Source organism: Macaca nemestrina, chromosome 1 (genome assembly GCF_043159975.1).
Source record: "Macaca nemestrina isolate mMacNem1 chromosome 1, mMacNem.hap1, whole genome shotgun sequence".
NCBI classification, from domain to species: Eukaryota; Metazoa; Chordata; class Mammalia; order Primates; family Cercopithecidae; genus Macaca; species Macaca nemestrina.
Window position 1 is genome coordinate 133,109,460 of NC_092125.1, and position 24,781 is coordinate 133,134,240.

Consider the following 24,781-nt stretch of genomic DNA (forward strand, 5'->3'; position numbering starts at 1 on the left):
CTCCTGGGCGACAGAGCGAGACTGTCTCAAAAAACAAATAAGTAAAATAAAAATAAATAAAACGTAAAGCATCATAAAAAGTTAAACATCAACTGCAGTATCATACCACTATGGCATTTATACTAGAGAAGACTTCAGAAGATGAAAACCAAACATAATGATGTAGAGCTAAAAAGGTTCTCACAAACCTTCTAGTTGAATCCTCTTATCTTACAAGTTAGGAAACTGAGTTTTTCTTTCCCCCCTCAAGAAAGCTTAATCTTGCTGTGTTGTCCAGACTGGACTTGAACCCCTGGGCTTAAGCTATCCTCCTGCCTCAGCCTCTGAAGTAGCCAGTATTACAGGTGGGAGGCACTGTGCCCAGCTCGGGAAAGCTTAAATGGAATTGGAGTAACACTCTGATCTGTTTCACATATGTTGCTTTAGATACTAGAAAAATAGGAACAGTGTATTCTCTTGTTTTGAAAATAATTCTTCCTCTCTGTGGTGTAAATTAGTGCTTCTTGTTCCTTTTCAGAAAACAGATAAAAGTTATGAGGTAACATTTAACCTTATTGTACAAATGGAGATTTAGCAACCAATGTTCAACAAGAAACTTAACCAAAATGACACATTTTAAGCCCATATAAAATTACAAGTCAGCATTAAAAAATCTAAACAGTTGAATCTAGCCTTGGTCAACTGTTTCCAGATTTTTCTATCAATACTCAATTGCTGTTTATACTTTTTACTTGTGTAATAGATAAGCAATAGTGTGGAAAAGGTTTAAAAGAAGTCCTTAGAAGAAAAACTTAAAATTGAACAAATTCTATTTGTTAGTTTACTTTTTTTTCTATCTGCACATCAAAGAAAAGCCATTGTTATTTAATTCTGGTAGAATAGTTTGAGAAGTACTTGTGCATAGATATTTTTTACTAATTTCTCCCTTTATTTCCTGAATTATATAAACATTTGTGCTCTATTTGATTAATGTTTATGAGCACTTTCACTTATATACCTCTGTCCAATTCTGGATTCTCTAAGATACAGCATAGGATGTGGAACACTGGTCTCTCTCTCTCAGGGCTTAGAGTTACTTTACTCAAGGATAGGTGTAATAAACTTGTTGATAGTACTTCTATGGATATATTACATAAAGAATATATTAAACAGATTTAATTCGTGGATGTGAAAATACGTTTTTGTATGCGTAAGTGTAGGGAATAGGTTATTTCCTTGATTTTAAACATTCAAAGCATTCTAATATTACTTCACATATTAAGTTTTAATTTTAATTTTTTTTTTTTTTTTGAGACAGGGTCTCACTCTGTTGCCCAGACCTGGTGTGCGGTGGTGCAGTCTTGGCTCACTGCAGCCTCTGCCTACCAGGTTCCAGCATTTCTCCCACCTCAGCTTCCCAAATAGCTGGGACTACAGGTGGGTGCCACTACTCCTGGCTGGTTTTTGTATTTTTTGTAGAGAGGAGGTTTTGCCATGTTGAACAGGCTGGTTTCCAACTCTTGACCTCAAGTGATCTGCCTGCTTCAGCCACCCAAAGTGCCAGGATTACAGATGTGAGCCACCGCGACAGGCCACATACTAAGTTTTTAAAATGGAATCAGTCTCTCATAAATCAGTTTAATCACTTGACATGGTAATTTTTTAATGTGAAAAGTTGTTACTAAATTGGTGGTTTGTCTTTCTAGATGTTATTTTAGAATCAGGGCAGTAAGGATATATGAGGTTGTTACCTCATTTAGTCCTCAAAACGTCCGCATTTTACAGTTGAAAAGTTACTAAATTGATGGTTTGTCTTTCAGTAGATGTTATTTTATAATCAGGGCAGCAAAGTCATATATCAGGCTAGTGCTAGGCTCTCCACAGTGTTTATTTTATTTATTCCTCACAATATCCCCATATTACAAGTGAGAAAAATTTAGTTTTAGGTTAAACACTGCTAGATTACTCACTAGTGGAACAACAAGACATTAAGCTTTAAATCCAGTGTGCTTTTCAAACTTCTCTTTGTAAGTTAGAGAACATCTGTGGAAAGTCTTGTCGCTTAAGACTGAAAACTTTAGTTAATACAAAAGATGGTGATAACTCATTTCATGTGAATGTTTCTGATGGTTGGGTATGTCTTTTCATACAGGAGAGTAAGTATAAGAATGAGCATTGAACTACAATCAGTTTCTAATCCAGTTCACAGAAAGGTTGGTATTTAGTTCTTTTTTGAAATATCATTTAGGCACATTGTAGATAATTAGTTTTGTTCTTTAAGAATGTGACATCTTTTAATTGCATTTATTTTGCTTTTAAATTTTGGGCTATTTTGTAACTGTTGCAAATCAAGGGTGGTGGAATCTACTGAGAAAACAACTGAAGGATAATTATACTATGTATTTCTTTTTTTGCTTTTTTTTTTTGAGATGTAGTCTTGCTCTGTTGCCAGGCTGGAGTGCTGTGGCATGATCTCGGCTCACTCGCTTCCCGGGTTCAAACAATTCTCTTGCCTCAGCCTCCTGAGTAGCTGGGACTACAGGCGTGCACCACCACGCCCAGCTAATTTTTGTATTTTTAATAGAGACGGGGTTTCACCGTGTTGGCCAGGATGGTCTCGATCTCTTGACCTCGTGATCCGGCCTATACTATATCTTTCTAAAACATACATGAAGAATTGGGGGTTGGGGTGACAGTCTCCTTAGATTTGCCCAGTGCACTTATAAGTTGCATACACACACACACACACACACACACACACGTAAAATATCTTTTATTGCTGTTGGTCATATGTGCGCGCGCGCACACACACACACTGCTGCCTTATAGAATTGGCATTTCATGGTGTAAATGTAAAAACAGTAAACCAAAATACTTTGGGGAGATATTTGTGACTCTTTTACTTTATGTTTTGAAGAGATGCATTTAGAGTATCAGTCTCATATAACCTTCAAAAGTGTGAGTCATTAACAGAACTAAGGATATAGAATAGAGCAGGGGTCCCCAACCCCCTGGCCACTTACTGGTTACTGTCTGTGGCCTGTTAGGAGCCGGGCTGCACAGCAGGAGGTGAGTGGCAGGTGGGCAAGAGATTGTTACCTCCTACGATCCTGTCAGATCAGCGGTGGCATTAGAGTCTCATAGGAGTGTAAACCCTATTGCGAACTGTACATGCAAGGGATCTCAGCTGTATGCTCCTTATGAGAATCTAATGCCTGATCTGAGGTGGACGTTTCATCCTGAAACCATCCTTCACCCCCTAGTTCTTGGAAAAATTGTCTTCTACAAAACTAGTTTCTAGTGCCAAAAAGGTTGGGGACCAATGGAACAGAGGACTAAGAAATACAGCATCTGTGCCAAGGGCAGTGCCTCACACCTGTAATCCTAGCACTTTAGAAGGCTGAAGCCAGATTGCTTGAGCCAGGAGTTTGAGACCAATGTAGGCAACATGGTGAAATCCCATCTCTACAAAAAAATACACAAATTAGCTGAAGGTGGTGCATACTCCTGTAGTTCCAGCTACTTGAGAGGCTGAGCTGGAAGGATCACTTGAGCCTGGGAGGTTGAGGCTGCAGTGAGCTGTGATAGTGCCACTGCAACCCAGACTGGGCGACAGAGCGAGACCCCATGTCAAAAAAAACACTGAACTATAGCATCTGTTTTCTGTGTGCCATAGCTTTCCCTGAACACGTTCAGGGACCTAGTAGTATTAGTATTACCTTTGGTTTTTTGAGTAGCCTCCTGGGTGAATTTCAGGAAGTACTTAAATAGAAGCTGCTTAAGAACAAGGCATTCTGAGGCAGAGTAGGTGCCTAAATTACTAGTTTTCCAGGGTGGAGATTATATATTATACTTCTTACATGTTATTCCTTATGCCTGCTATACTTCTTCATTTTCTAGCTTTGTGCATAAGTGGTTTAGATTTTTCTAGGATCTTAGCATTTCTGTAGTAGCTATGAGTAGAGATTTTATTTCAAATGTGTTATTAACCTTAATGCCCAGTTCTTTATTAGTTTTACCTCATCTTGTAACTAATGCTGTTTTTGTTTCACCAGTGTTCTCTGGTACGTAATTTTGGTGTACTTTTTGTGAGCTCTAGCTGTTACGATGATCTCCCACACTATGTACACTTAGCTACCTGGAAAGTGGTCTTTATGAAAGGTGCCTACTTCATTTGAGACTGAAAACAGATGGGATTCCATGTCAGTGGCCACCTGGTTTAGGAGAGAATAGGCCCTTTGGAAGAAACCTGGCAATGTATTACCTGATACCCCTGTCTTCTGAGAGACAGAAGCTTTCTTTTTTCTAGTGTGGATTATTGTCAGTTCTGCTGATATATTTGCCACTTTTGAAATGCTATACCAGTTAATTTTAAGGGAAACTAAAAATAAAATTGAATGTGGTATGTTCAGTGGTAAAGAAAATTTTTGTCATCATGTTACGGTGTAGCAAGGACTGGGTCTAAATTTTCCCAAGCCTCTGATAGGAGGATATTCCTAAACTTTCAACTCCTAGCACTTACTTAACTTTTACACACCTCCATGTGGCTCTCGAAGAGCAGAATGTCTACCCCTATTTAAGATTCTAACTCTGTAAAGACTAATAAAAAATCAGCAGCACTAAAAAACAAAGCTGTCTGCAATATAACTATGATACACTGATGTTGTTGGATTTTTTTACTTCTGAGAAGGAAGAAATTACTCAAAAAGCCAGATCTAGTAAAAACATTTAAAAACAACAAACTTTCTTTCAGGACTTAGTTATTCGTCTGACTGATGACACGGATCCATTTTTTTTATATAACCTTGTTATATCTGAGGAAGATTTTCAAAGGTAACTGAATTTTTTTCTGATCTTATATTTAATGAAAGAATAAGTTTCTAAGTTTTATTGGTACTGTTCTCTTTAAACACATACCTACATGTTAGATTTAGTTACTTTGGGAATATTGGGCTATTTGTACTATATTTACTTAGGGTGTTTTGGAAAATAAACATTTTGTGGGTTATTAGAATTCTGCTTAAAACACTTGTGAAGTTTGAAGCTTTTGCTGAATTTATTGATTTTTTTCCTATTGAATAAATTCTGTGAAAATCAGAGTTCCTTAGCTTAGTTCTTGATTATAACAAAGATTAGTAAATAAAAAAAAGAATCCTTCAGGATGCTAATTATAATTAATGATAGTAATTGGCTGGGCGCGGTGCCTCACGCCTGTAATCCCAGCACTTTAGGTGGCCAAAGAGGGCGTATCATGAGGTCAGGAGTTCGAGACTAGTCTGACCAACATAGTGAAACCCTGTCTTAACTAAAAATACAAAAATTAGCCGGGTGTGGTGGCACATGCCTGTAATCCCAGCTACTTGGGAGGCTAAGGCAGGAGAATTCTTGAACCTGGGAGGCAGAGGTTGCAGTGAGCCAAGATTGCACCACTTCACTCCAACCTGGGTGACAGAGCGAGACTCTGTCTCAAAAACCAAAACAAAGTAATTAAATTAAAAAAAAATTTTTTTTCCTTTCTTCTGTATAGTTTAAAATTCCAGCAAGGTCTTCTGGTAGACTTCTTAGCTTTCCCACAAAAATTTATAGATCTCCTTCAGCAATGTACTCAAGAACATGCCAAAGAAATTCCAAGGTAAGTTGCATGAGAACACTACATTATTAAATTTAATTCAAGACAGACTCTTCTTTGAAACACAAGTTGATGGCAAAATCTTTTCCGTTTATTATGAATATCCCTGTTTATTTTCAGAAGTGGGGTTAGGCCTCCATTAAATCTCAGATTTTAAGGCATCTTGATTAAAATCAGAAATATTTCTTAATTTTCATGTCTTGACAGAGGCACTAAAGTTATCCGAAATATTTGGCAGCATCAAATATTTGTTTTTTATATAATGAACTTGGAAAAAGGGAAGACTAAGATTGTATGTGTGTATGGTGCTAATGCCTGATTCCTTTATTGTAAAGTTCACCATCAACCTTTTACTTATTGGCTTTATCAGATGATGATTGTTGTTGAATCAGTTATTTCATTAGGAAGAACAAAATGATGCTTTTCTATCATTTTTTCTATATTAAGTATAATTATTCTATAAAGAAGAACTTTTCCTCAGCAATTAGGGCTATTTGATTACTCAGAAAATTCATAAAGGATAAATGCTTAATTCTTGCATTTAAGTTGTCAATATTTTAGAGTAAAGAGCTGGTAGTCTACTTTTCTGGCACTCAGTGAATTTTTGTTTTTAGTTTTTGCTTTCTCTCATTTGTTTCTCATGAACTCATGGACTTTTATATAGTCACTATGTTTCAGTCAATCTTTTTTTTGCCCAATTTATCTTATCTTTTACGATTGGGAGTCCTTTCATATTGGCCCCTATTATTTCAATGTGCTCCCTTTCCTGAGCTTTCTAAGTAGAGAAGCTTCTGATTCAGTGAGAGATTTTTACTATCGCCTAAGTGTGTTATAATGTAACATTTTCTTTTCACAGGTTTTTGCTACAGTTAGTTTCTCCAGCAGCTATTTTGGATAACTCACCTGTATTTTTAAATGTGGTAGAGACAAATCCTTTTAAGCATCTTACTCACCTCTCACTAAAACTTTTACCTGGAAATGATGTGGAGATAAAGAAATTTCTAGCAGGCTGTTTGAAATGTAGCAAGGTAAGATTTAAATTTAAGTTATTGTTTTAACAAAATAAGTATCAATGGTCTTTGATAAATTGTTGAAGAGATACGGTGCCATAAATTTTTGCTTTCTGAATAAAGTTTTATGATATAATGAATTTATTTTACTGTTTTTTATTTAGTCAGGGTATAGTGGGGATGGATCTGGACCAGGAATTGAGAAGCTTAGGTCCCAGAGTTTTTATCAATCATGTATGATTTTGGACAGGTCACTTAAACTCTTCTGTCATGGTTTCATCAGCCGGTAGACGTGTATGGAAGTAGCTACCCTATGTAGCCAATCTTAAATGAGATAAGATATGTGGAAATGTCTTGACAATTACAAAGTGCTATATGGCACAAGGAAACAACATAGGGATGCTGCTTGAGTTTTTAGAATCTTTCTAGTCAAATGCTATATATCAGTGCATCTCAAACTTTAAATTATCTGGGGATCTTGTTAAAATGATTTAGGTCTGAGATGGAGCCTAAGAATCTGCATTTCTAACAGGCTTCAGGATGATGCTGATGCTATACTTTGAGTAGCATGGCTGTAGATGATTACATTGTAAACTGTGTAATTTTGTTATTTTTATGAATAGGAAGAAAAATTATCATTGATGCAATCACTAGATGATGCTACTAGGCAACTGGACTTTACACAAAAGGTAATTCGAATTTCACTTTGTCTTTGTAAGTCATCCAGATATTGGCGCTGAATTGCTTCCTTGACTCAGTTCCAAGCTTTTATGTATTTTCTTGCAAATCATGCTTCCATTGAATTTCCTCTCCTCTTTGCCACCCTTCAGCTACCACTTAATTATCTTAATCTGATACTTTCTCTTGTACATACTTGACTTCACACAAACATTTCTGTATCCCCGATATGTTCCCTCGAGTCTTCATTAAATAAGATGTGTATATTTCTGTAACATATTGGTTCTCCACTCCCCCACTTATCGCCTCATTCCTCTGGCCTAAATGACTTTTCAGTTCCTATGCTCTAAACCTTTCCCTTTCTTTGCTGTGTATAGAATTAATTCCTCTGACAGGGTTAGCATCATTTTAGTTATAGCTACAATATTTCTGCCCTAGTCCATGAAATTGAAGGCCAAGAGTATCTGTTTTAGCTTGTTCTTGCTTTGGTTTGAAGAACTATCTGAAGCTGGGTAATTTATAAAGAAAATAAATTGAATTGGCTCATAGTTCTGTAGGCTGTACAAGCATGGCGCCAACATCTGCTTGGCTTCTAATGGGGGCCTGAGGAAGTTTACAGTCATGGCTGAAGGCAAAGAGGAGCAGGTGTGTCACATGGTGAGAGTGGGAGGAAGGAAGTACCACATGCTTTTGAACAACCAGATCTCGTATGAACTAACGGGGTGACAACTCACTTACCACCAAGGGAATGGTACTGAACCATTCATGAGGGACTGTTCCTATGATCCAATCACCTTCCACAGGCCCTGCCTCTACTGTTGGGGATTACGTTTGAACATGAGACTTGGAGGGGACAGACATCCTAACCATATCGGTATCTGATAATCTGCATGGCCTCATGCAGAAAATACCCCTGCACAATGTGGCCCACAGGGCCATGTTACTGGGTTTTATATGTAAGTGAACTGTTCCTTGTAATCAACTTGCTTCCCCCTACCCCTCTTTATTGGGTGGTAAAGAGCCAGATTTAATTAAAAGCTTTAATTAAAAGATAGTTTATCTTGACCTGTGGGCTGTTTTGGGTCTAAGATTGTTTTTATTCTGATGTTGATTTCCTAAAATTAAAAAATTTTGTGTAGGAAAAGGCTTTGAACATGTCCTGAAAAGCTATAATTTTGTTTTCTTTAATATCCTTGTAAATATTGGTATATTCTAATCAGAAGTATTACATATTAAGGAGACTATCTTAATGTTTTGTGTTAAACTCTAATGTAGACATTAGCAGAAAAAAACCAAGAATTAGATAAGTTACGGAATGAATGGGCATCACATACAGCAGCCTTGACAAACAAGCATTCTCAGGAACTGACAAATGAAAAGGAAAAAGCCTTGCAGGTAAGAACATTAAAGGAAACTGAAAAAATATCTTTTATTGCTGTTGGTCATTTTGTTAATTTTGAAAGTAATAAATGCTTGCTTTAAATTTTCCAAACATTGCAGAAGTATATAAAATGAAAATAAAAGTTATATCTTTCAAAGTCTTAGTACCCAGAGATAATCTATAAACATTTTGATGTATTTTTTTTAGACTTTTCTCTATGTATATGTAAATAATATGCAATTTATAAATATTTGCTTATAAACATATAACTGTAAATTATGTTGTTTATATATGTGCCCATTTATGGGTTTTTGGTTTTGTTCTATACTAATGGGGTCTTGTTGGATATATTGATTGTAACTTTTTCTTCACTTAATATGATACCATTCTATATCAGTTAAGATATTCCTTTTTAGTGACTGTAGAGTATTCATTTTGGGTTAACTTAAATTATTTAACTACTTACCCGAATGGTGGTCATTTTTAAATGCTTCAAAATTTTGGTTATTTTAAGCAATACTGCAACAAGCACTCTTAGTTTCTAGAAGTGAAACTGCAACATACCTATATAAAATATTGATGGACACTGCAAATTTGCCACCCAAAAAGGTTAAACCAAATGAAATCCCAAAGATAAGGTAGTGTATAAGGATACTTATTTCCCCATATTCTTGACATGGGGAACCTTCTTAATTCTTTCTTTCTTTTGAACCTTCTTAATTCTTTCTTTCTTTTTTTTTTTTTTTTTTTTTTTTGAGACGGAGTTTTGCTTTTGTTGCCCAGGCTGGAGTGCAATGGCACAGTCTCGACTCACTGCAACCTCCGCCTCCCGGGTTCAAGTGATTCTCCTGCCTCAGCCTCCCAAGTAGCTGGGATTACAGGCATGTGCCACCATGCCCAGCTAATTTTGTATTTTTAGTAGAGATGGGGTTTCTCCATGTTTGTCAGGCTGGTCTTGAACTCCCAACCTTAGATGATCTACCCACCTCGGCCTTCCAAAGTGCTGGGATTATAGGCATGAGCCACTGTGCCCTGCTGCCTTCTTAATTCTTAATATTTGCCACCTGATCTTAAGGTAGTACTAGTTTTAGTTTATATTTCTTATATTTTTTGTGAAGATAAGCATTTTTATTTTTTATTTTTATTTATTTATTTTTTTTTGAGATGGAGTCCCATGCTCTCTCCAAGGCTGGAGCGCAGTGGTGCGATCTTGGCTCACTGCAAGCTCCACTTCCTGGGTTCACGCCGTTCTCCTGCCTCAGCCTCCCGAGTAGCTGGGACTACAGGCATGTGTCACCACACTGGCTGATTTAAAAATTTTTTTTGTAGAGATGGGGTTTCGCTATGTTGCCCAGGCTGGTCTTGAACTCCTGGCCTCAAGTGATCCTCCTCCCTCGGCTTCCCAAAGTGCTGAGATTACTGGCATGAGCCACTGTGCCCGGTACTACCTTTATCACATACTAAATTTCTTTATGTACTTGGGCTTGTCTTTGGACTGTTGTTAAGAACTAATCTCATTTTCTCGTTCAGTGGAGAGATATAGCTCTTCATTTATTAAGGTCTTATTTGTTGAAAACAGACTTTTTTACTCTTTATCTCTCTCCCTTTTTCTCTTTTCTCTTTTTCTTTTGCAGCCTTGTTAAACAATGTTTTTGTCTAGGGACTTTACAGATTTTTACTGCATAAATGAGACCATCCACTCCCTACTAATACCACTGTGGTTAAATTTGTAATTGTTTATCAGTAGTGTATATTAATGTCATATCCAACCACCTTACTGAATTTACATACTAAGAGTTTTGAAATTGATTATCTTATGTTTTCCAGGTAGATATATAAACTATAAAAAATAGTAATTTTTCTTTTCCTATGATTAGTGTCCTTTTTTTTTCTTGTACAGAAAAGTACTGAATTAATAGTGAAATTTTCATCTTGTTCCAGTCTTTTTTGGTAAATAACTAAAATATCTCACCATTAAATATGATGTTTGCTTTGCATTTGAGAGAGAGGGTTTTCTTTTCTTACTTGCTACCTAAGAATTTTAATTCAAAGAGCGCTAAGTCAGATAAAATGAGTTTTGGGATCTAACCAAATAATTGTGTCATTTTTCCCCTTTAATAGTGTAATAAATTATAACAATAGGTTTCCAAAGGTGGAATCATCTTTGCATTCTTAGAATAATACTTACATAGTCATAGTGATTTTTAATGAACTATTGTATCAATTTGCTATTATTTAACTTGGGATTTTTGTATTTTTATTTATTTGTTTTTAGAGACAGAGTCTTGCTCTGTTGCCCAGGCTGGAGTGCAGTGAGGTGTGGTCACAGCTCACTGCATCCGGAACCTTCGGGGCTCAAGCGATCCTCCCACCTCAGTCTTTGGAGTAGTGGTACAGGCCACTAGGCCTAGCTATTTTTTTTTTTTTTTTTTTTTTTTTTTTTAAGAGATGGAGTCTCACTATGTTGGTCAGGCTGGTCTCCATCTCCTGGCCTCAAATGATCCATCCGCCTTGGCCTCCTGAAGTGCTGGGATTAGTGGCGTGAACCACCACGCCTGGCCCAGGATGTTTGTATTTATATTCATAAGTGACCTTGGTCTGAGATTATCTTTTTCCTGCACATCATAGTTTGCTTATTGCAATTGTGGGTTATAGACTATGGTATTAGAATTATGCTAGCCTCATGAAATGAATAAGAACATTTTTCAATTTTCTTTATTCTTTGAAACAGTGAAGTAACAGGGAATTAATCTGTACCTTGAGGGCCTGATACAATTAGCCATTTAACACCATTTGGATCACGCACCTAGTTGAAGCATTTATCTTTTTCTTTTCCAGTTTTCTCCGTGATTATTGGTCTGTTTAAATTTTCTCTTTTTTCTTGAGTTTTGCTAATTTATATTTTCTTTAAAAGCCATGTGTTTCATCTATGTGTTTTTATTTTTAAAATTTATTATTATTATTTTTTTTGAAGATGAGGTATTGCTATGTTGCCCAGGCTGGACTCAGACTCCTAGGTTTAGGCAATCCTCCTGCCTCAGCTCCTCTAGAGTAGCAGGGACTACTGGTGTGTGCCATTGTACGTGGCTACTATCTGTGTGTTTAAATATATTAGTATAATATCGTGCATATTGTCTTGTGATTTTTAAAATCTCCATACTATTTCTCTTATGTTCTTAATTTGTTTTGTTTAATGCGACCACATGGTTTTTCTATTGTTTAGTGTTTTCGAAGAACCAGTTGTTCATTTCATTAATTAATTCTGCACTGTTTCCCCCCTCCCCCATTTCACTAATTTCTGTTTACTACCTTTTTTTTTTTTTTTTTGGCTTGATTTTCAAGCAAGTTGTGTTCCTCTTGTTCTTCTTGATGATGTTGTTAGATTCAGGGGTACATGTGCAAGTTTGTTTCTGGGTATATTGCATAATGCTAGAGTTTGGGCTTCTATTGAACTCATCATCCAAATAGTGAACATAGTGCCCAATAAGTAGTTTTTCAACCTCTACTCCACTCTATCCCTCCCTCATTTTGGAGTACTCCTTGTCTATTGTCCATGGAAATAAGTTAGATCTAAAAGTTTCTTCATGAGGGCATTTGTTTAAAACTCCAGAGTGACTGAAGGATTTGTTTGTATTTCTATATTGCACTTTCTAATAGGATTGTCAGGCAGTCCTTTGGGACTTTATAACCAGGTCAACACTTCTCTTCCTGCTAACAGATAATGTAAAACTTTAGTGTGCATGAGAATCATTTGAAGGGTGCATTAGAATGCAGATTGCTGGGCTTCATCTCCAGAGTCTTTGATATGGTTAGTCAGGGGTGGAGTCCAAGAACTCGATTTCCTGATAGGTTCTTAGCTGATACTGATTATTCTGTTCAGAGGACCATACTTTGATAACCACTGCCATAGGGTGCTGTTACTCAAACTAGGCCAATTTTGTGACTATATAGAAATCTGTCGAGGCAGGTAAACTGCCTTCTGTTATTACTGATGGTTTCTACAAATGTTATAGGGAATAATGTATTATCTATATTTGTCACTTACCTATTCAAGTGGACATTAAATCTGTGTTATCTTTACGGCATTTTAAAAAGGCAAATTTGATTCCTGCATTTTTAATTTTTCTTTATGTTTACACTTATTTCTCATGTTTTCTTTATACCTCCATTTAAAAAAATATACCGAGTAATCTTGTTTCTACACTAATTTCTTTGTAGAAGCGTTTTTCCTGTGAGGAAAGTTCTAGCAACATATAGAATCACCCATCATCCTTCTATTTCTCATATTATTTTCTTAATTCTGACTTCTATATTTCTTCACTTCATAGAATTTTTTATTAATTTTTGTTTTCCCATTCATATCATTATAATTCCATTCCCAAAACATTTTTCTTATGTAATATTCTTCCAAAACTACTGTGTGCTTTTCTGATGTAAGCCTCTATAGAGTATTCATTTGAAAAATATTGCTTTCACCTCTACAAATTCTCCTTTTCTGTTGGACTTTATTAGTCTGAAACTGTTCCTCCAGTGATTATTTTTTTTCCTCCAGAATGGAAATTTTTTAATGTATTTTCTTTCTAAAAATATTGAAATGATTCAGAAGTGAACAAAGTAGAAAATGTAAACTTTATAATCCTAGTTCTCACACTTTTTTTTTTAAACAAAAATCTCCAAGGTTCTGATGTTCACTGGAGTAAAAACCTGTTCTTTATTTTCATTGCTTTTGGCCTCTATTGTCTTTAGTGTCTTTGATTACTTTCTTAGACAGTTACAGTTAGCATCTTTACCAGTTTGCTCTGATTTTTCTTCTTGATTGCTTCTTCAATGTTTTCTTCCAAGATTGCATTTTCAATTTTATATGGACTTCTTCCTGTTTTATCTCTTTGCTCCTTCTCCTCTCTTTTTCAGCTTTCTAAAAATGAGGAAATTCCTGAAGTAGTAATGTAAAAATTCCTAAGGTATTTTATGAGAGACAGACTCCCCTATACTAGTGCTAAGAATTTTGAATGGGTATAACTTCTCTGGGATAGTTTTGGAACTTATATCAAGCTTTGTATTTGTTCATATTCTTTATTCTATAATTGATCATAAAGAAATCTGAATTTTAGATGTATGTCTGTACAAAAAAATCAATCATTTTATTTATAATTGTGAAAAATTGGAAACTAAATGTCCATAATAGGGCAGAAGTTAAATGAATTATGGAGTAGCCATGGATGGAATGTTGTGTAGCTATTAAAGACTTTACAAAGAATTTTTTAATGATGTGAGAAGGTGCAAATGCTAAGGGAATAACGTGTGATTAAATTGTATAAATAGCTTGATATTCATTAAATTTAATATGTGTATTGTGTGTTTATGTGGATGTCAATATAAGTATATAAATGATTGGAAGAGAGTACTCCTAAATATTAGGAGTGATTTCTGGATGTGATTATGGGTTGTGTTTCCTTTTTGCCCTTAAGAGCATGTATAGCTTTGATAACCACAAAAATATGCTTTATTTTCCAAAGATATTTAGGATTTGATAGTGTTCGTTAACAAAAATGGTACTAAGATAGGTTTGTGATAGGATTCAGACAGGCAGTAGATATTGCACTGTTATAACCATATTCAAATTTTATTGTTGGTAAAGATGAATTGGACTAATGAACCAACCTTGCTCATTTTACAAAAATAAAAAATAAATTACAATTTTTTTTTGTTCAAATCTTTCTGTATTTGTATTTCTGATTTTTTTCTTTGAATTTTGGTACTGTATTTTTATTATATAATAGGCACAGGTTCAATATCAACGGCAACATGAACAACAGAAAAAAGATTTAGAAATCCTCCATCAACAAAATATCCACCAGCTACAAAACAGACTGTCTGAGTTAGAAGCAGCTAATAAAGACTTAACTGAAAGAAAATATAAAGGAGACTCCACTATTAGAGAACTTAAAGCAAAACTTTCTGGTGTTGAAGAGGTATTGAATGTTGGTTTTTTTCTCCCCCAGTTTAAAAGAACGTTTTGATTTGGTTATTTTAATGTGGTTACTTGTGTGGGTGGTGTTCCTCTGGATGCCCTGTAGAGTTCTCTTGTGGTGTTAGGGTAATCCATTCAGACAATGCGAAGAAAATTGAGAATTTGAAATTTGATAAAAAGCCTAATTCATAACAGAACTGAGGTAAACTTGAATATTTTTAGTTAGGGTCTTGAAAGCAGATTACTGGCACAGCTGTCAGATTTATTAATGTATTTTTAATAGTAACAGCACCTATATTTCATAGGGTACTGTGTTGACAGGGCTGGGTTTTTTTTTTTCCTCAGCCTACTTAACATAAACAATTATATGAAATTCAGTGTCTAGTAATAATGGTAATGGTAAAGATAATAGTTAATCCTTACTGAGCATTCTCTGTGTTAGGTACTGTTTGAAGTACTTTACATATATTAACTCATTTTATTGTTATAACAATTCTTTAAGGTAGGAACTATTATTAGCCCCATTTTACACATGATGAAACTAAGGTACAGAAAGGTTAAATAAGTTGCCTAAGGTCGCATAGCCAATGAGTGGAAGAACAAGGATTAGAACTCATCTATTATTTGCCTGTCTTTAGTACTACCTTGTTCTTTCAGGCAACAGAGAAATTTTCATTTTTTATTTTATTTATTTTATTTAAGGTCCGGGATACATGTACAGAATATGCAGGTTAGTTGCATAGGTAAACATGTGCCATGGTGGTTTGCTGCACCTATCAACTCATCACCTAGGTATTAAGCCCCACAGAAATTTTTTAAATCTTGCCATAGTGCCACATTTGTTGTTGCTTTGGCATTGATTACAGGCTTCTTTGTAGCATTATACGTTATTGTCATATGAATTATTAGAAAATATATGTAGTTTTTTTTGTCTATATGTAAATACCAAAGTTACCAGTGTTAATTCTAGCTCACAGGACTTCAAACTCTATTTTACCAGTCTCATGCTTAGAAGCTCTAAAGCTTTACCAATTTTGTGTTCAGATCCTCATATTGTTTTGCCCCAACAATAGATGTCTTCAGTTTTTCCTGCATACACTCTTCACACTGGTTGTAAAGCACTGGAAACTTCATGGTACGTTGGTAGTCTAAATGCTTCAGTGTAATCCTCTGATTTCATCATTCTCAGCCCTGGAACTGGTCATTATATAAACAGAACCTCATTATGTTGATTTTTATATGATCTAATAAAAATATTTCCTCCAGGATTTTAATAAGACTTGCAAATTGTTAGTTCTTGGATCTTTTTTTTTTTAACCGCTGAGTATTCAGTTATCTGTTTTAAGTTAGACTTTTTAGGCAGTAGTGCCCTAAAAATAACAATTACTACCATTTATTGAGTTTTACTGTGTGCCAACCAAAATGCTAGGCATTTTACATAAGAATTTTTATGAAGGTTAAATGAAATAATTTATTAAGTATTTGTTATTTCTGTTTTACAAATGAGGGAACTGAGATTTAATTTAGGGAGTTTCAGTAATTACCAAGATCACACAGTAGAAGAGCCAGGATTTGAATTTTGTTTGAAACTAAAGTTTGTGCTCCTAAAACCACTATAGTCACAATACCATATAATTATTTTTAGAAACTTTTGTTGAGAACTAAAACTATCTAGGAATACTATATCCTGGACTTCATATACCAGCAGCCTTTGGGTTAATATTAGCTGATTGGGAAGAGATCTGTTGTAGATTTTTTAAAAATCTATTTTTAATGAACAATTGTAGTTTATTTTGCTTGAAAGAGTGAACAGAGAGATCTGGAAATGTTAACATTTATTGACATGGAAAGATATTTGTAATATGTGAAGAAGGTAGATTATAAACTGGAGAGTATCAGCCTTTAAAAAAAAATCTGTGCATGTAAGCAACAAAGAAAAATGTTAATTCTAGATTGTGGCTCTCACCCTTGGTTACCCTCGGAATCAGTTGTGGAGACATCAGAAAATTATTGTTAAAAGTTTTAAAGTTACTGTAATTTATTCATAAATTAGAATTATTTTATTTTCCCTTGATCTGATTGAATCAGATAGTAGAATATTTTACAATTATATTCCAGATATGTGCTACTATACCATTAGAAAGACATTCATGTTTTAAAAAAAAATCTGTACTAAAACTTTAAAATTATTAAAGACTTTTTTTTAATATGTTAGACATCTTAATTATAAATAACCCGATAAGGCAACTTCCCTTTTTCATAATGCATAATTTCTTTCTTTTTCCATTCTAGGAGCTGCAGCGGACTAAGCAAGAAGTCCTCTCTTTGCGAAGAGAGAATTCTACACTAGATGCTGAATGCCACGAGAAAGAAAAGCATGTTAATCAGCTACAAACAAAAGTGGCAGTTTTAGAACAGGAAATCAAGGATAAGGACCAGCTTGTTTTAAGAACAAAAGAAGCATTTGATACAATCCAGGAACAAAAGGTCTACTTTTAAATTTTTCTCAGAAATTTATGATCACATTTATAAGTAAACACAAATGCCCTAATTATTCATGTTTTTAAAAAATATATCAGGTGGTTTTAGAAGAAAATGGTGAGAAAAATCAAGTACAACTAGGAAAGCTTGAAGCTACAATAAAATCATTATCTGCAGAACTTCTAAAGGTTTGTTTTAAAGATTTTATAGAATAATGTTTCATTGGATTACATAGAAATATACATATGAAGTTCTTTTATAGGCAAATGAAATTATCAAGAAGTTACAGGGGGATCTGAAAACTTTAATGGGTAAGTTGAAATTGAAGAATACAGTTACTATTCAGCAAGAAAAACTCCTGGCTGAGAAGGAGGAAAAATTACAAAAGGAACAAAAGGAATTACAAGATGTTGAACAGTCTCTTCGAATTAAAGAGCAAGAGGTAGTTAATATTTTAAATTTTTGTGTTGTAACTATATTTTTTCCTCATTTATTTTTAAAATTTATGCTTTGTTACATTAACAAATGGCTGTGGCCTTTTTTTTCAACAAAAGAACATGACTAGATTCAGTAGATGTTAATAACTTTCAGTTTGGAAAGTTAGTTATCATGATTCAGATACCTTGATTGCTCATATATGTCTGTGTTTGTATACACACGTAAATATTTTATTACATAATTGAGCTAATTCCTTTATGCTTATTTAATAATATTAGTGGTAACCATTTATTTAGTTAATAATACATTCTTCAGTTTTTATTTAACCTTTGTTTTGCTTGACTTATTGTGATGATTGATATATTTCAGGTATGCAAATTACAGGAACAATTAGAAGCTACAGTTAAAAAACTTGAAGAAAGCAAACAACTTCTAAAAAATAATGAAAAGTGTAAGTATGTTACATGTTAATGTAAATTAGGTTTGTAGTTTTATTCTTTTATTTTTTTGAGACACAGTCTCACTCTGTCACCCAGGCTGGAGTGCAGTGGCACGATCTCAGCTCACTGCAGCCTCCACTACTTTGGTTCAAGTTATCCTCCCACCTCAGCCCCCCAAGTAGCTGGGGCTAAGGTGTGCAGCACCACACTCAGCTAATTTTGTGGGGTTTTTTTGTAGAGACAAGGTTTTATCATGTTGCCCAGGCTGGTCTCAAACTCCTGAGCTCAAGTGATCCACCCACCTCGGCCTCCCAGATTGCTATGTTTAGGTTTACAGGTGTTAGCCATCGTGCTTGGCTATAGTTTTATTCTTAACCTGAAAATTTTATTTGAATTCATAAAAATGTAGGTATTATAAATTTAGACATTGTCCAATATATAAGTAATTTCTGCTTTAAATATGTGTCTTAATGCCTTTTCTATAAATTTATATCATCTGCCCAGTAAAAGAGTTAATCATCTTTATAAAGAAAACCATATCCCATATGTCAGTAATCCACAATTAAAACTGTTTAAAATGTTGACTGTAATTTATTGTTTAAATTCTTCATTACTCCTTTTTAAAATTGCTATGTTTACCTAATGATAACAATATGAATTATTTGAAACCAAAACATAAAATTAAGATTTTAACTAACATTTTCTCAGTTTATACTATGGGGTATCATACATAAGATTGTGAATTTTAAGTAAACTGTAAGATATTCTAGAAGTGAAATCTTTCAAAGAATTGCTTGACTAGTAGAAATATGTGCTTTGGAGAGTAATATAATAGTCCTATGTGGCAGCTTCTAAAATAAGAAACTTTAATGACAAAAATGTAGGTGAACCTATATTGCTCTCCTGTGATGTCAGGTAGTTATAAAAACTTATAATTAAAAAATCTTAGTATAATTTTTAAATGTTTAAGATGATTAGAAAAATAAAAACAGTGAAAATTCTTTACCTTGCCTCTTATTCTTTTATTCAAGTAATCACGTGGTTAAATAAAGAACTAAATGAAAATCAGCTAGTGAGAAAGCAAGATGTATTGGGACCTTCTACTACTCCGCCTGCACATTCTAGCAGCAACACAATCAGAAGTGGAATTTCTCCTAACCTGAATGTGGTAAGATTTAAAACAAGATGTGAATGATCTTAGTGAATTTCCTGAAACAAAAATATTTCCAGATTGTTAGGAAGTTTCCATGATTTAAGGTGCTGGTACCAATACAAAGTGGAGTCCTACAATTATTAGCACTGAAATTAAGTTGACCCTGGAGGTGGAACAAAGGCACACTTGCTCTGAACAAAGAGGCCGAGTTTCAAGAGGACACTTCTTTGTAAGTCTTGACTAGATATTGAAATCTTTCAGTGCTAACTAAAGCAATACCAAATATACTGAAAAACTTGAGAACACACAATGTAAAACATTTAGGAGACTTCGAGAAGAGAGAATTCAGGGTTTAGGCTTAAGCATAAACTGAATTCTATCAGAAAAAGAAAAGAAAGTAAAAAAGAAAAAAGTCCTGTTAGCAGGCTTGTCACCTTTAGATTCTACAAGAAACTGGTTATGAGATATAAGCTTTCTAGTTCCCATTACCAGATTTGTTTCTTTTTTGAGACAAGGCCTCGCTCTGTTGCCTAGGCTGGAGTGCAGTGGTGTAATCATGGCTAATGGCAGCCTTGACCTCCTGGGCTTAGGCAATCCTCCCATTTCAGCTTCTCAAAGTGCTGGGATTACAGGTGTGAGCCACTGTTCCCAGCCGTGCTTCCCCCCCCGCCGAGAGAAAAGACTGGGCACGATGGCTCATGCCTGAAATCCCAGCACTTTGGGTGGGAGGCTGAGGTGGGTGGATCACCTGAGGTCAGGAGTTCAAGACCAGCCTGGGCAACGTGATGAAACCCTCTCTCTACTAAAAATACAAAATTCAGCTGGGTGCAGCAGTGCATGCATATAATCCCAGCTACTCGGGAGACTGAGGCAGGAGAACCGCTTGAACCCAGGAGGTAGAGGTTGCCGTGAGCCAAGATCGCGCCACTGTACCCCAGCCTTGGGCGACAGAGTAAGACTCTGTCTCAAAAAGAAAAAAGAAAAAGAAAAAAGGGAGAATAAGAAAAGCAGCTTCTTACATTCAGAGGTGGTTTGGTACTATCTGATAGTTAGGCCTAGATGCTGTTAGGAGCTTGCCTAGCATCCACACATAGGCCTTGGGGCTCTCCTGTTGAACACAACAATTTCATGTAATATTAACATCAGGCACGGTTACTCTGTGACTCTGTCAATACAAAAACAAGACTGTTTCATAATCATGCCTGAATACAAAAATATGAACATTTCTGAATCACAAATGTAGTCCATAAGCCTCATATCCTGGCTAACATGAATGGCTGCTGCTGCTTTAATTACAGCTTTGACCTTAATACATTCCTCTTGCCTTATTAGATAGGATTTATTCAGATACCCAGTCATACATTTATCCCCTTTTCCCAGTAGCTTCCAATCCACAGTAAAGCACCACTTAAACTTTTTCTTAAATCACCTAACATGTGCCTAAATCCAATAAATAAGTCCCTTTTAAGGGAACTTGAAAAGAAGATACCCATGGTATCACTTTTGGAGATACCCATTTTTCTTCATGGTGTGCAGTTTCCCTTGTTGCAAGGAGCAATAAATCTAGCTTGTATATCTACACATGCGTTCCCTGGTGTTTGGCTGCAGGACACTGGCAGAAGGTTTAAACTTCAGATTCCTAATTGAATTTTTAACCTAATCTACTCTGGTAAGTCAGAGTACTGGATGTCTAAAGAAGGGGAAAGATTGCTGTTAAATTGGAGAAAGGTGCAGAAAGAAGTGCCTCGGGCTGAATTACAAACTTAAAAAAAATTTTTTGACTGGCTTAAAATTTGAATGACTGGTGATAGCTGTGTGAAAGGTGTTTTTTTGTATGCATCCGTTAGTGTGCACAAATGCTTCTCAAGATTTGTGTTACCACTGGCCTCAATATAAAAATAAACTTTGTTTTCATAACGTTGGTTAATGTGTGGTACCAGTATATTGAAAATTAGTGGCAAAACCAATTATTGTCTCAGTCCGTTTAAGAACACTAATTTTGTTTTTGTGCTGTCTGACAGAAAATTATTTTTATTTTATCTCTGACTGGCCTATTGATCTCCAGACTCCCCCATTCCCTGCTTTTTTAGGAGACTTAGAGTGAAACAAGTTGGTTCAGAAGCTTGGCTTTAACTTAGTATAAAAGTAGGCCCAGTAGTTTGTTTTATCCAAGCTTGCACAGCTGCTTTGAAAAGCCCTCTAGTTCAAAGTTATCGTAGCCCCATGGTAGATAATAAAGCAGAGTTTTGTGGTGTGATAAACAAGACTGGCCTCTGAGATAGTGCTCTTAATTATTAGTTATTATGATAGATACTAATGCCACCTGCTGAACAAATAATATTTAGAATTAATTTGTCATCTTTAATCATCTTTATGTTTTTATTTTTAGGTTGATGGTAGACTGACTTACCCAACCTGTGGGATTGGTTATCCTGTCTCCTCTGCATTTGCATTCCAGAATACCTTCCCTCATTCGATATCTGCCAAAAATACCAGCCACCCTGGTTCAGGAACAAAGGTAGCTAAATTAACTAATACTTGTTCTGGGAAAAAATATAGCAACCTATTAGCATACAAACATTTCACATCTTTTAAAAGTTCATTTATTCTTTGGTCAGTTGTTTAGTAGTAGGTAGTGTATTAGATAAATATATTACTGAATATCTAGTATCTATGTCTACAGGAAATATATGCACTATATATTTCTTGAGTCACTGTAATGTATAAAATCTTGACATCAATCTGTTTAAACCTCACTTATTTCTACTCAACCTCTCCTTTTTGTTTTTGTTTTTGGTTTTTTTTTTATTTTTGGAGGCAGAATCGTGCTGTGCTGTCCAGGCTGGAGTACAGTGGTATAATCTCAGCTCACTGCAACATCTGCCTCCTGGGTTCAATGATTCTTGTGCCTCAGCCTGCTGAATAGCTGGGATTACAGGCATGCACCGCTACACCTGGCTAATTTTTTTGCAATTTTAGTAGAGGTGAGGTTTCACCATGTTCGCCAGGCTGGTCTCGAACTCCTGGCCTCAAGTGATCCTCCTGCCTTGGCCTCCCAAAGTGCTGGGATTGCAGGCCTGAGCCACCATGCCTGGCCAGCCTTTCCATTTTTACTCATTCTTCTACTTGTATCTCCTACAGCTCTCAAGCCTGACCAGGATTTCTGACTTCATACTGTTGGAGTCTTAGCTGTGATTTGGAGTCCATTGCTAGAATTTAAAGGTCTGGTAGGGCAGGCTTAAATCAAATTCTAAAATTTAGTTCTGACAACATTATCTCAGATATGACTAGCAGTCCCCCCAACCCTTGATTTATTTGTTAAGGCTTTCTTCTACCTACTTGAGTTCTTTTTCCTAATTGTTATTATTATCTTATATTTATATATTGTTTTTATATGTATTATAATTTTGTTTTCACAATAGTTTAATCCACCCAGATCAGTCACTCCTTTTATTTTCATTGCTAACTTCAGGTCCAGGTTTATTTTTTCTTAAATAATGAGACAAATAAACATTTATGAAAAAATATTTTATAAAAGATAAAATTGAGGACTTTGAAACTGGTATTATAAACTCTATCAAATTAGGTCTGGGCTGCTCTAAAAATAAGTTGGCTGTGTTGCTCAGACATGTGCTGTTTTTAGCCAAAGCCTTATTATCGCCAGGAGCTATGAAGAATTCTCAGTGAAATGAGAATTAAGCCTGAGTTTTTATGCCTGAAATACTGTTATGTAAAGGGTACTTAGATGCATATCATTGGCTCTTCTTGGATTGCTTATTAAGGAGAATTAGATATGTGTGTTCAAAGGAATGCTATTGTTTTATTATCAGTATCAGTATACTCAAGTGTGGTTGCATCTTGGGATCATTTTTTTTCTTTAGAATTGTAAGTGAATTCACAGTTGTTTTTTATTTTAAACAACTTTCCAGGAATATATATATATAATGTTCAAAATGAGGACAAGTGCTACTAGAGACAGTTGCTTACTTGGTGGGACTAAGGATGACTTATAAAATAATACTACCATTCTTATAGGTCTTGGGGAATCAGAGGAATCATTATAATAAATATGTTCTTAAATACAGGAGCAAGACTTTCAGTGTTTCCTGTATCAATGATCTCCATGTTCTTTTGATTATGTATTCCTAACAGGGGAAAAAAACCCTAAAATAAACAGAACAATTTACGCTCTCATCTCGAATACATTAATGTGTATTTATTTGTGAATTTATGCATATGCTACTGAAATACTATATTATATGCCGTGTAATTATTGGTTAAGAGAGCGAAATCTGATGTTAGGATTTAAAACCTGCCTCTGTCAATGTGAAGTTGATCAAGCCACTGAAAAACAAACAGCATTCAATTCTTACACTTCAGTTTTCACACTTATAAAATGGAGTGATAATTTTCTCTACCTTACTGAATTATTAAGTGAATTAATGCATTTGCTTAGAATAGTACCTGATTCATGATAAGTACTCCATAAATGTTACATTATTAATAATAAAGTTATTCAAAAATAGAAATTAAAGAATGAGACTAAAAATAGTTGTAAATGAAAGTTGTAAGATTTTCTTCTCAGACCTCAATGAATGGTCCTAATTACTGCCTACTTTGTCTTCCCCTGCTCAAACACCACCTACTTTGGTGATCATTGATCTAGGTAGTTTTGTGCTAGCAGCTATGTTGATTAAAACATGTACTTTTGAATTGCAGGTTTTAAAAATCACCCTTTTATTTTTGACATTGAACCTGTGATCTTCCTGATGCCTTAAAATGTTACTGTCAAGACTGAATACATTCAAGGAGATGTTTAACTGTGGGAATGTAAAATAACATGAGAAATTTGGCAAGAAACAAAATAATGCTTAAAGAATATGTGAGAATATTTAACAAGATTGTGCTGTTCTGACAAATACTTGACAATTTTAAAGCAAGATACACAAAACTACTTGTTTTTTCTCTTTTATTTTTGAATACAATGATAGCCAAAGATTCATTCATTGAACAAGTATTTAATGAATGTCTACTATCTGCCGTGTCCAGGCATAGTTTTAGTTGCAGGAGATGACAGCAGTGAACAAGACAAATCCCCTGACCTATGGTGCTTACATTTTGTGGTGAAACACCAGTAGATAGTAAATTGTAATGTGTTTCAAACTAAACTGTTTATTCATTCATTCATTTATTCATTTATTTTTGTGACAGAGTCTCACTCTGTCACCAAGGCTGGAGTGCAGTGGCATGATCTTAGCTCACTGCAACCTCCACCTCCCAGGTTCAAGCGATTCTCATGCCTCAGCCTCCTGAGTAGCTGAGATTACAGGTGTGCGCCACCACACCTGGCTAATTTTTGTATTTTTAGTAGAGACAGGGTTTCACCATGTTGGTCAGGCTGATCTCTAACTCCTGACCTCAAGTGATCCACCGCCTCGGCCTCGGCCTCCTAAGTGGTGGCATTACAGGTGTGAGCCTCTGTGCCCAGCTTGGGTTAAATTCTTGATCTTCAACGTCAAGCTTTCATAAAGGAGATTTAGAAGTATGTGAGGGATTTTCCACAATGAGAAAGGGGCCAGATGATTGATTTATCTTTTTTCTTTTAATCTGGTTGAAAGGCT

The 24,781-nt window shown here is 35.2% G+C and overlaps 1 protein-coding gene across 5 annotated transcripts in view; it reads left to right on the forward strand.

The window, feature by feature from the left end:
- LOC105485462 (SAS-6 centriolar assembly protein) overlaps positions 1–24,781 on the forward strand; it is a 48,332-nt gene that overhangs the window by 4,913 nt on the left and 18,638 nt on the right. For 3 of the 5 annotated variants that reach the window (XM_011747832.3, XM_024793975.2, XM_071072681.1), the window contains exons 2-15: positions 1,298–1,416; positions 2,132–2,192; positions 4,733–4,812; positions 5,507–5,611; positions 6,465–6,636; positions 7,242–7,307; positions 8,572–8,691; positions 14,458–14,649; positions 16,941–17,135; positions 17,228–17,317; positions 17,392–17,571; positions 17,937–18,018; positions 19,039–19,175; positions 21,550–21,678. In XM_011747832.3, coding sequence (XP_011746134.3) covers positions 1,298–1,416; positions 2,132–2,192; positions 4,733–4,812; positions 5,507–5,611; positions 6,465–6,636; positions 7,242–7,307; positions 8,572–8,691; positions 14,458–14,649; positions 16,941–17,135; positions 17,228–17,317; positions 17,392–17,571; positions 17,937–18,018; positions 19,039–19,175; positions 21,550–21,678 — 1,728 coding nt within the window. The remainder of the gene's footprint in view (positions 1–1,297; positions 1,417–2,131; positions 2,193–4,732; positions 4,813–5,506; positions 5,612–6,464; positions 6,637–7,241; positions 7,308–8,571; positions 8,692–14,457; positions 14,650–16,940; positions 17,136–17,227; positions 17,318–17,391; positions 17,572–17,936; positions 18,019–19,038; positions 19,176–21,549; positions 21,679–24,781) is intronic. The other 2 variants (XM_011747833.3, XM_011747834.3) reach the window with 1 other exon arrangement.